This window comes from Salvelinus sp. IW2-2015, linkage group LG18 (genome assembly GCF_002910315.2).
Source record: "Salvelinus sp. IW2-2015 linkage group LG18, ASM291031v2, whole genome shotgun sequence".
In the NCBI taxonomy this organism is placed as follows: domain Eukaryota; kingdom Metazoa; phylum Chordata; class Actinopteri; order Salmoniformes; family Salmonidae; genus Salvelinus; species Salvelinus sp. IW2-2015.
Window position 1 is genome coordinate 47405722 of NC_036858.1, and position 13059 is coordinate 47418780.

The following is a 13059-nucleotide window of genomic DNA, read 5'->3' on the forward strand; positions in this document are numbered from 1 at the left end:
TGAATATATTCCGAATGCACTCTGTATTTTACATGTGCAGATCATACATGCTTGTACACGTATGTCTCTATTTTACTGTCATGACAGTTATTCAGCCAAGCTTAATGCAGGCTCTGCCTCCTCTCCAATCTGAGCTGCTATTCCTCGCGTACCTAGAACCAAATGCTTTAATTTAACTTTTAGCATGTATTACCTTTTATGTGGCATAAACACAACCCCTCACAATGTTTTAATCTGACTAGGCTACTGTAGGCATGTGCATGTACATCCAAAATATAATTCCAGAATCCCTAAAAATGTCTTAACATTAACCAAAATACAAAATAAATGAGACAAAATGTGATCTTTTTGTGTCGGGGAAATTAATGATGTGAGAAATGGAGGTGGAAACGCTTTTATGTGCAAATATTGACATAATAACCATCATATCAAAGTAAACTTGGAGTCACTTGATGATATGTTGTGTGGTTTTCCCACTACGACTCGGGCATAGCATGATGGTTAAAGCATAGCATGATGGTTATTAGGCTACAGATGAAATAAGTTATGATGAACTTCACAGGGTGGTGAAAGTGCACGGTGATGAGCTTGATGCTCCTTTGAATAAATATCAAGGGTCTTATTCTGGTGACATGATGATCGATGCTTGGCTGCTGTTTGACAAATAAAAATAACCTCATACTTTTATCCATAATAATATCATCATATCGGCAGTGGTGGAAAAAGTACGCAATTGTCATACTTGAGTAAAAGTAAAGATGCCTTAACAGAAAATGACTCAAGTCAAAGTGAACGTTACCCAGTAAAATACCCAGTAAAAACACACACAGCTTTTTATCTGCAAGAAGTCCATCTCTGGTGGGAAAATGTGCATATTGTTTTTATGCAGAGTTTAGAATATTCACATGAAAATATGTTGCCAATTGGATGGAAACATAACTAGTGCTAAAGTAAATTGCTTGCATTTCAACCCATTCTGCCATGGGGCTGAGCAAAAATATTGTAGTTTCAAAGGTAATATCTGCCAATTCTACATATTTTTCCCATGTGGTGGTAAGAAACTTTGGCAGTTTTAAAGCTAATTTCCTGCAATTCTACACATTTTGCCATGACTTATGCCAGGTTCATGATATCTGAATGAGTGTGACTAGCAAAATCAATGACTGCCCGCTGGGGGTCAAGGACCCTGGGCGCATGCCCTACTGTACGTGTCTGGTTGTTGATGATTAGGTCAACTACACGGTTTAGATTTGAGTGACTATCAGTGACTGACATAACAAGTGGAAAACTGCTGATGCACTACCAAATGTCGAAATTGCACCTTGTTTATTCTACCTTTCTAACACTCAACAGTAAATTGAGTACCCCCTCCAAAAAAAAAAGTCGGTAATCTGCATATAGGCAGAGGCGCTTCGGTCCTGAAGGCCAAACGTCAAGGTTAAATGTACGAATGAGAACTGGAATTTATCTGTGGAAAAACAGTGCCCTCTTGCGTGTAAAATGAATCTACACAAAGGAGGAGGCCATGGTTAGTGACTCAGTGAGACCATTGTGCACTAGTGCCTAATATCCTACAGACACACTGTTCGTTTGGTGCTGCTACTGAATCTGCTATTTATGGAACATTTCACACAATTCATAATTTCTCAACAGGCGCTTATCGAGCGCCGTGCGCTCCTCACGTTACCACGCAACAACCATCCATGGTCATGCAAGACCGCGCGCGTTGCGTAATGGGAGAATCTCGGTGATGCTGATTCAGAGGAGTAGAGGCGTATAACGGGGAGGATGGAGAATGGTGCAACGATAACCGACACATATGTCATTAACACGACCTCGCACAAGGACTGATGCACCTCTCAAATGCCTCGCGAACCGAGGCCCTACAACGACGTCAGAAGATCAGGTCTGGATACAATGTTTTGCTCTTTGTTGAATTGATGTAGATGATCTTGCGGACATAAAGAACATCCAAGGCATTGGCACTTTGTCAATAATGCTGAATACAAGGTCGCTCGCTTTGGTATGATAACTTGGGAGAGCAACGCCACTTCGATGCGCTGTTTCTAGAGAATAAAGCAGTGTCACTCCACAACACAGTTATTGGCAATGATGCCAGATGACGTAAGGAGCTTGAACAAAGCAATTAGTATATTTTACATCTATATAACAAGAATCATGAATAATTTAGAAAGAATCATCATAATGCAGACTTACGTCAGTGATTTGAGTCGCTCACAACATGAGGTGTAGTCTTTTACAACCATCTAGTCGGGTCCCTTTGCATCGGCTTTCCCGACTATAAACGACATTTCCCAAAGTGCAACTCGCGGATTGCCACGCAGTGGAACGTTGCATGGCGGCTGATTGACTGATATTGATCCAATGGGTGATTCCTGAAATATGTTTTAGGGGCGGAGTAAAGGTACACAACCTGTCCATTGGGCCAGGGGCGCAGGGCGATGGTGAATGTTGATACTTGGAAAACGTCAAGCCTAGAATTAGAACTCTGTATGGGCTGTGCGCACCGCCTGCCGCTTGGATGGTAACCCTCCCTATCCGTTGAGAGAGCGCCGAAACTGCAGTGCGGAGAAAATGTAACAGTAGGAGGAGAATGATAGTAGAGTTTATAGGCCTGGGGACTGCTGTTAGTTGCGATGGAGGAGAGGTTGTGTCTTATGGAATGATATCTAAGGAAAGCCTATTGGAAACAGAACGGATCCCACCCTGTGATTGTAGCAGTAAGGTGAGAGCGCAAATTACAAGTAATTCATAGGCCCAACATTAGACAGTGCAGTGGCCTACTAAAATGTTACACCCTTTTCCTAATTCTAAATATAAATGTAGCTGTAAAATGTAGCCTAGTTACATACTTGAAAATGATCACAGGGTTTTCTTAGTAGCCTACTATGATAATGGATTTTGGGTGTTGCAATTGACCAGTCTATTTTTTGTGATGGGGTTCGTTATAGATTTAGAAGAATATAAAGACATGGTTTAAATATTGGCCTACTAAAAGTGTTTTGCCAACACTGGGTGTATGGTATTGGAGTCGTTCAATCCAAAGTCCCCAATGCAGGTGCACTTTACTTTAATCACCCAAGTGTAAATTTACATTATTGAACCTCGAGGTAATTGCATGACAGAGTTAATTAACTTGAACATTGCTTTATTACTTTGCATTGTTGCATTGAGTGTACCTTCCGCACATTAACTGTCTATGGCAGCGGGAAGCTTCCACACTAGTGTAAGGCTCAGGATGTTCTCTCCTGCTTCTGCATTTGATTTGGGAATGCTTTTAGCCCAGCTGTTCTAATAAAGGTAACTGCCAAAATAAAGGAAACACGAGTAAACGAGGGATATAAGTTATATTGAAATCAGGTGCTTCGACACAGGTGTGGTTACTGAGTTAATTAAGCAATTAACATTTTATCATGCTTAGGGTCATGTATAAAAATGCCCAGTTGCCCATTATTTTGGCTACCATGGCTAGAAGAGATCTGAGTGACTTTGAAAGAGGGGTCTCAAAGGAGCATAAGGGATTTAAAGGGTGTCTATGTGTTTGTCTCACCAGATCTCAACCCAATTGAACACTTGTGGGAGATTCTGGAGCAGTGCCTGATACAGCATTATCCACCACCATCAACAAAACAACAAATTATGTAATTTCTTGTGGAAAAATTGTCGCATCTCTCCAATAGAGTTTCAGACACTTGTAGAATCTATGCCAAGGTACATTGAAGCTGTTCTGGCTCGTGGTGGCCCAACACCCTATTAAGACACTTTATGTTGGTGTTTCCTTTATTTTAGCAGTTACCTGTAGGTATGCTGTCTGGCAGGCAGCACAAGCCTAAAGCAGTGTTTCCCAACTACAGTCCTCTAGTACCCCAAACAGCACACATGTTTGTTGTTGCCCAGGACAAACCCACTTGATTCAACTCATTGAGGGCCTGATGATTAGTTGAATCAGGTGTTCCTGTCTGGGGCTACAACAAAAAAGTGTATTTGAGGACTGGAGTGGGGAAACACTGGCCTAGAGAATGTCAGCAAGTGTGTTAAATGAGGGGTGCTGCGGCGCTGTCCTTGGCCAGCACAGTGCTGTAATGAGTGGTGCTGTCCAATGTGCTGAAAAGACAGCTTCAGTCACACCTATGCCTATGGATTCCATTTGTAGCAAAATTGCATGCAATCTATCTAATATTTTAGCGCTAACTGTTGCTGTCCCTAGTGCTGAATCTGTGACCAACACATTTGTTTTAAACGTGGGTCGCAGTGCTTTCCGTGGTGCTGAATTGTTGTTAAGCGAGTATAGCGGTGCTGCCTGTGGTGCGGAATTTTTGTTAAGCACGGATAGCGGTGCTGTCCATGGTGCCAAATTGTTTACTTATGACCACATAGACATATTTGGGGTTCAGAGACGTTAGTGACATGTCGACAGTTTACCAGGAGACCGAGGCTAAATCTGAAGGCTGAGGCTAAATCTGCTGCTCTTCCTGACATATTGGTTTTGTGGCCTCATTGTATTGTCAAGCTTGTACCTTGTTTTAAAATGAGTTAGTCAGTTTAGAGTATGCTTTTTTTTATTCATAATGTATGTGTTGTATACTCTATTTGTGTATGTTGTAGCTTACATTACTGTGTTCTTCTTCACAGGTAAATGGCTGAATCAAGTTGGGAGCTGCTGTGTCTCTGTCTGGCCGACCAATGCAGTGCGTAGGGACGGCCGCCCAGCCCGACGAAAACATGAACGGAGCGGGGGAGCAGGTGGACATCCTGCCCCCAAACTGCTTGGTAAAGGACCGATGGAAAGTGGTGAGTTTGGTTTTATCTTCAGAGACATTTTGACCATGTAATTGACTCTCAGCTGAGTGACTGGTGGAATAATTAAGCAATTGATTAAAATGAAACACATAATGCAAGAGTTGAGAGTCCCTGATTTAGAATGTTCCTTAACCTGATGAGAACTAGCCTGGTCACAGATCTGTTGGTGCTGTCTTGCCAAATGATATGGTCATTGTTAGGCGTGACAGTGACCATAAAAGTTGGCAAGACAACACCAACAGATCTGGGACCAGGTTAGTGGAGAACTAGCATTTTCTAAATGTTCACTTCAAAGAACAGGCAGCAAACAGTAAGAAGCAGGCATCCACAATCCTCACTTTTCTACTCTGTTTATTCCACCCTTGTCTCTCCTCTGCCACCATTCCCAGCTGAAGAAAATTGGTGGGGGAGGTTTCGGGGAGATCTACGAGGCGTTGGACCTGCTGACCAGGGAGAATGTGGCTCTCAAGGTAGAGTCAGCCCAGCAGCCTAAACAGGTCCTCAAAATGGAGGTGGCTGTCCTCAAAAAACTGCAAGGTAAGGGCCTATGTGTTTGAGCAGTAACACACAATCACACGTACAGCTGTGTGTCTGTGTGGTTAAGTGGTAACGCCACTAATACAAGCATGTATTAGAACCTCAAAGGTTGTGGGTTCAATCCCTGTGACCTTTGCCACTTTCTCTTCTCCTGCACTATATATCACCCTTTGTGATGAAATTCCACTCTGCTGTTATGAAAAAGAAACTGCAAGGTAAGGGCAGGGCAGGCAGATACCAGGGACAGATAGGGTTCACTAAGGACATGATCAATCAATGACAACATCACCTTGTACATGAATAAGCATGGCAAGGTTAATTAAGTTGTCTGGCTATGGTCTGATGTGATGTGAGGTAAACATCTGTCTGTCTAGCCATTTGATTAGTGTGATGGGCAAGGTTGTAGGTGTGGTGATTGTTTGTTCTGTTCTGGGGTTTGATGAGTTAGGTAGTCAATCAGTTGACATGTCTGCTGCACTGGGGTTTATAATGCTTTGTGCAAAATTATATTCTGGCAGTATTCTTTCACATCGTCAATCTCTTAGGCAGTATTTATTTTGGGGTATTTCTGTGTCTGTCAGCTTTGCTTGTTCTGGTCTGTTGTCCCAAAAACAGATGCAAAAAGAAAGTAATCTTAATCTTAAACATCCAACTGAATCAGTTGTTTAACTGTGATGGTACAAGTAGATTCGTAGCTAGCTCATTTTATAATGACTGTATAATAACATTTACACTAACCTCTCACTTCTTTCACAGGAAAGAATCATGTCTGTAAATTCATTGGATGTGGAAGGAACGAGAAGTTTAACTATGTGGTCATGCAACTTCAGGTAACCATCTATCAGAACAGTCTGATACAATTGCTTTAGGTAGAGAGAATCGTAGCCAAGGCTACAACTAAGTAGAAAAAAATGAATGAAAAATATTTCTCTCCCTCTATCTCCCTGCTCTCCCTCTCTCCGTCCCCCCTCTCCCTCCCCCTGTTTTCTCTCATCTCTCCCTACCCTCCCTCCCTCTGAACCCTCCATCTCCCTCTCTCCCCACACCTTCCCCCTCCCTTTTCTCCACCCCAGCAGGGGAGAAACCTAGCGGACCTGAGGAGGAGTCAACCCCGCGGCACCTTCACCATGAGCACCACGCTACGCCTGGGCAAACAGATCCTGGAGTCCATAGAGGCAATCCACTCTGTGGGCTTCCTGCACAGAGACATCAAGCCTGTAGGTGGCCCTCTCTGTAGCACTTTACCTAAAGCCTGCAGGTATAAGGCATTATGATGTGTGGTTATAATGCATTGTAAGACTAATTAATCTATTCTAGAGTCCATATAGGTCATTGACTCTGTGGGATTCCTGCACTAAGACATCAAGCCTGTAGGGGGCACTTTACATGTCAGAGATAAAGAGGGGTGGGTGAGAGAAAGAGCAAAGATGTGAGATAGAGAGAAATGGGGGTGAGATAGAGAGAGTGGGTGTGAGATAGAGAGGTGTGTGTGTGTGTGAGAGAGATTGCGAGAGAGAGAGGGTGTGAGCTAGGGTCATGTCTATACAATGACAGAGAGAAACACTGCTTTGGGCTTCACCTGTTGATACGCCTGTGATGTCCTCGACTCTGTTTCTCTGTTGTTGTTTTCCCAGTCAAACTTTGCCATGGGTCGACTCCCCTCCACCTATAGAAAGTGCTTTATGTTAGACTTTGGCCTGGCTCGCCAGTATACCAACACTACCGGAGAGGTCCGACCAGTAAGTAGCCGTGGAAGGATTTTGTTGATTTAATTTATTATGTTATGTTAATATTTAAACCTGTTGAATCATTCTAGCAAGAATATAGGACATGGGGTATAAGGTTTGCTGTTTTGGTGTTGAGTTAGGAGGGGTAGTTCACACAACCTGGGGGTAGTGGCAATGGGTTTTTTGCACAGGAAATGCTTGGTCCTCAGGGCACTGTGGGTAGGAGAATAGGAAAGCACAGGGCATGTGCCTTTTTGTGATGTGATTAATAGTTGGCTAGCCTGATACAGACGGATCTAGAGTTGGCTAGCCTGATACAGGCTGATGGAGATTTGGCTAGCCTGATACACGCTGATGTAGAGTTGGCTAGCCTGATATAGGCTGATGGAGAGTTGGCTAGCCTGATACACGCTGATGTAGAGTTGGCTAGCCTGATACAGGCTGATGGAAGGTTGGCTAGCCTGATATAGGCTGATGTAGAGTTGACTTGCCTGATACAGGCTGATGGAGAGTTGGCTATGCTGATACAGGCTGATGTAGAGTTGGCTAGCCTAATACAGGCTGATGGAGAGTTGGCTAGCCTGATATAGGTTGATGTAGAGTTGGCTAGGCTGATATAGGTTTGATGGAGTTGGCTAGCTATACTGGTGATATAGAGTTAGTAGCCTGATACAGGTTTTGTAGAGTTGGCTAGCCTGATATAGGTTGATGTACTTGGCTAGGCTGATTAAGTTGATGTAGTTGGCTAGGCTGATATAGGTTGATGTAGTTGACTCAGGCTGATATAAGGCTGATGTAGTTGGCTAGGCTGATATAGTTGATGTAGTTGGTAGGCTGATATAGGTTGATGTAGTTGGCTAGGCTGATATAGGTTGATGTAGTTGGCTAGGCTGGATATGGCTGATGTAGGTTGACTAGGCTGATATAGGCTGATGTAGAGTTGACTAGGCTGATATAGGCTGATGTAGTAGTTGACTAGGCTGATGTAGAGTTGACTAGGCTGATATAGGCTGATGTAGAGTTGGCTAGGTTGATACTCTGATGTAGAGTGGCTAGGCTGATATCGGCTGATGTGAGTGTGACTAGGCTGATGTGAGTTGACTAGGCTGATATGGTGTGTAGAGTTGGTGCTGATATAGGCTGATGTAGAGTTGGCTAGGCTGATATAGGTTGATGTAGAGGTTGGCTAGGCTGATATAGGTTGATGGAGTTGGCTAGCCTGATATGCTGATATAGAGTTAGCTAGCTGATACAGGTTTATGTAGAGTTGGCTAGCTGATATTGGTTTGATGTACTTGGCTAGGCTGATATAAGTTGATGTAGTTGGCTAGCTGATATAGGTTGATGTAGTTTGACTAGGCTGATATAGGCTGATGTAGTTGGCTAGGCTGATATAGGTTGATGTAGTTGGCTAGGTGATATAGTTTGATGTAGTTGGCTAGGCTGATATAGGCTGATGTAGAGTTGATAGGCTGATATAGTTGATGTGAGTTGACTAGGCTGATATAGGCTGATGTAGGTTGACTAGGCTGATTGAGTTGACTAGGGCTGATATAGGCTGATGTAGAGTTGGCTAGCTGTATAGGTGATTAGAGTTGACTAGGCTGATACTAGGCTGATGTAGAGTTGATAGGCTGATGTAGAGTTGACTAGGTGATATAGGCTGATGTAGAGTTGGCTAGGCTGATATAGGTGATGTAGAGTTGGCTAGGCTGATATGGCTGATGTAGAGTTGACTAGGCTGATATAGGCTGATGTAGAGTTGGCTAGGTGATATAGGCTGATGTAGAGTTGACTAGGCTGATATAGGCTGATGTATAGCCTGAGCCACAGTGGAGATTCTTTCTGCTTCTTCTTTTTGCTGACTCAGCTCCACTCCATCGTTAGAAGGGCAGGTCTGTACTCGCAGATTTAGACAAGCAACTAGACACACAACACACACAACACACACACAAAACACACACCACACACCACACACACACACACACACACACCACCACACACACACTACACACACACACACACAACACAGCAGCACACCACACACACAACTACACACTACGTACTATACAGTATACATATACACACACACACACTGTTGTAAATTCTAACATGCAGTTTCTAAGGTAATATTCCTAGGACTACCTGCCTAATGGAATGGGTGTTATTATCAAGGTCAAAACTGTCATCCTCCACTCTTGAGCCAAAATGGTGATGCAGATTCCAGTTATTGTATCAGAGATTCCAATGACCATAAGAAACTACAAATATTAGGAAGATATCACAGGAAAATTATACATTTAAATGATGCCTTATGCTTTGTAAATGCATTAGTTCATAGTTTGTTACTGTAAATTACTGCAACATTGTTTCATATATTATGTTCACAAAGTGTTGATGTTAATAAAGCTTTTACAGTTGTTTTGCTGCAATGTGATGCTGTCCTTTTTTCACCTGTGTGATTTTATGTTTTGCAGTTTTGCTGTTCCTTTTTGGCCTTTTCTGTTCGAAGCGCATGCTTGTGATCCGTCTCATCAGTAAGGTGCTTGATCCCATTTCAGATTTTATTATCTCTCCCTGCCTGAGATATTTTCCATATCCTTCCTTGTCTCTTTTGAGTTTTTAATTTAAATACTTTATTTCCATCAATCTTTTTCTTTCTAGTTGTCAAGAGTGAAATTATTTTAGGTTTCGTGCTGAAAAGAGAATTTACCAAATTTTATTTTTCCAGCCCAGAACTGTGGCGGGATTTCGGGGCACTGTTCGTTATGCTTCAGTAAATGCTCATAAAAACAAAGTAAGTGTCTTTTTGGGTTCGAAAAATGCAATGCACTACAGATTAATTTAAACCTGAGGGTTTTGTGTAACATCAGTTTGTCAGGAAATCCAAAATAACTGTTGCAGATGTACTTCAGGAATTCTAAAAAGTCATGAAAATAATTAATTTATTAATTTATTCTTTAACTTCTCAGGAAATGGGTCGCCATGACGATCTATGGTCGCTATTTTACATGTTGGTAGAATTTGCAGTCGGTCAGCTACCATGGCGAAAAATAAAAGATAAGGTGAGCTACTATCTATTGCAGTTTCGGTTATTTCCAATATTTCTGTATCCTGGTCCAGTGGACCCAAAGGGGTGCACATTGTTAGCACTACACACCTGGTTAGACTAAACAACTCATCATCAAACCTTTGATTAGTGGAATCATGTGTGTCGTGCTAGGGCAAAAACAAAAATCTCTCCTTTGGGTCCCCAGGAACAGGATTAAGAATCTCTGCAGTAGAGAATGGTTACTGATGTCGACTGGTGTCTTGCTGGGCTCAACTGATTTCTAATGGTATCTACTGTATCTCTTGTGTGTCACCAGGAGCAAGTGGGTCAGATTAAGGAGCGCTACGACCACAGAATGCTGCTCAAACACATGCCTTCTGAGTTTCATGTTTTCCTGGATCATGTTTTAGGCCTTGACTACTTTACCAAACCAGATTACCAAGTACGTACGTTCACTTGAAAAAGAAAAGGAGCTCAAAATGCAAAAATGTTATAACCTAATATCCAACGTTTCGACAGACACGCTGTCTTCATCAGGGTATAATGACAAACACTGCGGGTCACTAGTTTATATAGTGTCAAAGGACACACACAGGTGTCTGTAATCATGGCCGGGTGTGGCCTGATATCATTGGTTAATTCTTAGACATAAATACGTACTGTTCACACCCTGCATGTGGATTCACCTTGTTTATCCCCACTGAACCTTGCTTTTCTTGCGTTCACTTCAATAGCAGAGTGAACAAGACCTGGAAGTGTGGCAATGTGAGACTAACTCCCATACCCGCTCTCTTAAGTTTCAGTAATACAACTACATTATGTAGAAACTAAACAAAAATAAATAACTTTTAGTACTTAAAGTAAAGCCTATTATTTTATAGCATTGTAGGTTTGATTGAATTCCACCTTCTTTTTTTTTCTTCTTCTTTAAAAAAAAAAATGTTACCGCCTTTTCTCCCCAATTGTCGTGGTATCCACTTGCTAGTAATTACTATCTTGTCTCATCGCTACAACTCCCGTACGGGCTCGGGAGAGACGAAGGTCGAAAGCCATGCGTACTCCGAAACACAACCCAACCAAGCCGCACTGCTTCTTAACACAGCGCGCCTCCAACCCGGAAGCCAGCCGCACCAATGTGTCGGAGGAAACACCGTGCACATGGCTCCCTTGGTTAGCGCGCACTGCGCCCGGCCCGCCACAGGAGTCGCTGGTGCGCGATGAGACAAGGATATCCCACCGGCCAAACCCTCCCTAACCCGGACGACGCTAGGCCAATTGTGCGTTGCCCCACGGACCTCCCGGTCGCGGCCGGCTGCGACAGAGCCTGGGCACGAACCCAGAGTCTCTGGTGGCGCAGCTAGCGCTGCGATGCAGTGACCTAGACCACTGCGCCACCCAGGAGGCTGAATTCCACCTTTATACCTTACTTTTTACATTTCTCTATGATCCTCTTTGCAGTTGCTGATGTCGGTCTTTGAGAACAGTATGAAGGAACGCATCATCACAGAGAACGAGTCTTTTGATTGGGAGAAGGGAGGGACGGATGGAGTGCCTCTGTCCACCTGCACGTCAACGCCCCCTCAACAGAACACACGACAGACCCCCGCTGTGGTCGGGTAAGGAAATCAAAATGAGCTATTTAGGTTTATTATAAACGCATCAAAATAAAGATGAAGGCTGACGTGTCTCTAACCGATTGTGTTTTTTTATTAGTTTCTTTGCGTTGTTTGTAACTTATTTTTTTACTTATTTTGTACGTAATGTTGCTACTACCGTCTCTTATGACCAAGAATATATTCTGGACATCAGAACTGCGATTACTCACCACGAACTGGCAGAATCCTTTTTTTCCTTTAACGAGCCCGACGAGCCCGACGTGAATGACATACTGCTTTCCCGGGAACAGGCCCAGATGCCCGTCATTTGCGTAGAGAAGGCAGAGAAAAAGGGGCCGGAGGGCGGGCTGCCTTTTGAGAATTTGTAGGCGATCGAATAAACCCCCACTGCCTTCCATTCTGCTAGCAAACGTGCAATCTTTGGAAAATAAAACCGATGACCTACGTGGAAGATTAAACTACCAACGGGACATTCAAAACTGTAATATCTTATGCTTCACAGAGTCGTGGCTGAACGACGACATTATCAACATACAGCTGGCTGGTTATTCGCTGTATCAGCAGGATAGAACAGTGGCGTCTGGCAAGACAAGGGGCGGACTATGTATTTTTGTAAATAACAGCTGGTGCACGATACTAGAGTATCTCATGATAAGCTGTAGACCACACTATCTACCTAGAGAGTTTTCATCTGTATTTTTCTTAGCTGTCTACATACCACCACAGACTGAAGCTGGAACTAAGATCGCACTCAATGAGCTGTATTCCGCCATAAGCAAACAGGAAAACGTTCACCCAGAGGCGGCACTCCTAGTGGCCGCGGACTTTAATGCAGGGAAACTTAAATCTGTCTTACCAAATTTCTATCAGCATGTTAAATGTACAACCAGAGGGAAAAAAACTCTAGACCACCTTTACTCCACACACAGAGACGCATACAAAGCTCTCCCTCGCCCTCCATTTGGCAAATCTGACCATAATTCTATCTTCCTGGTTCCTGAATAGTGCTCAGATGGAGCAGGTGCTAAGCTACAGGACTGTTTTGTTAGTACAGACTGGAATATGTTCTGGGATTCCTCCGATGGCATTGAGGAGTACACCACATCAGTCATTGGCTTCATCAATAAGTGCATCGATGACGTCGTCCCCACTGTGACCGTAAGTACAAACCCCAACCAGAAGCCATGTAATACAGGCAACATCCGCACTGAGCTAAAGGCTAGAGCTGCCGCTTTCAAGGAGCGGGACTCTAACCTGGAAGCTTATAAGAAATCCCACTATGCCCTCCGACGAACCATCAAACAGG

At 43.3% G+C, this 13059-nt stretch overlaps 1 protein-coding gene across 4 annotated transcripts in view; it reads left to right on the top strand.

Moving 5' to 3' along the window:
* The first annotated feature begins 1583 nt into the window (after positions 1-1583).
* The window catches only part of LOC111978321 (tau-tubulin kinase 1), a 39781-nt gene continuing 28305 nt past the window's right edge, over positions 1584-13059 (top strand). Inside the window, exons 1-10 of one of the 4 annotated variants that reach the window (XM_024008317.1) lie at positions 1584-1906; positions 4654-4812; positions 5211-5358; positions 6115-6188; positions 6432-6575; positions 6993-7097; positions 9817-9882; positions 10058-10150; positions 10454-10579; positions 11596-11753. In XM_024008317.1, the coding sequence (XP_023864085.1) occupies positions 4705-4812; positions 5211-5358; positions 6115-6188; positions 6432-6575; positions 6993-7097; positions 9817-9882; positions 10058-10150; positions 10454-10579; positions 11596-11753 (1022 nt within the window). In that variant the 5' untranslated portion in view covers positions 1584-1906; positions 4654-4704. The other 3 variants (XM_024008318.1, XM_070448548.1, XM_024008320.2) reach the window with 3 other exon arrangements.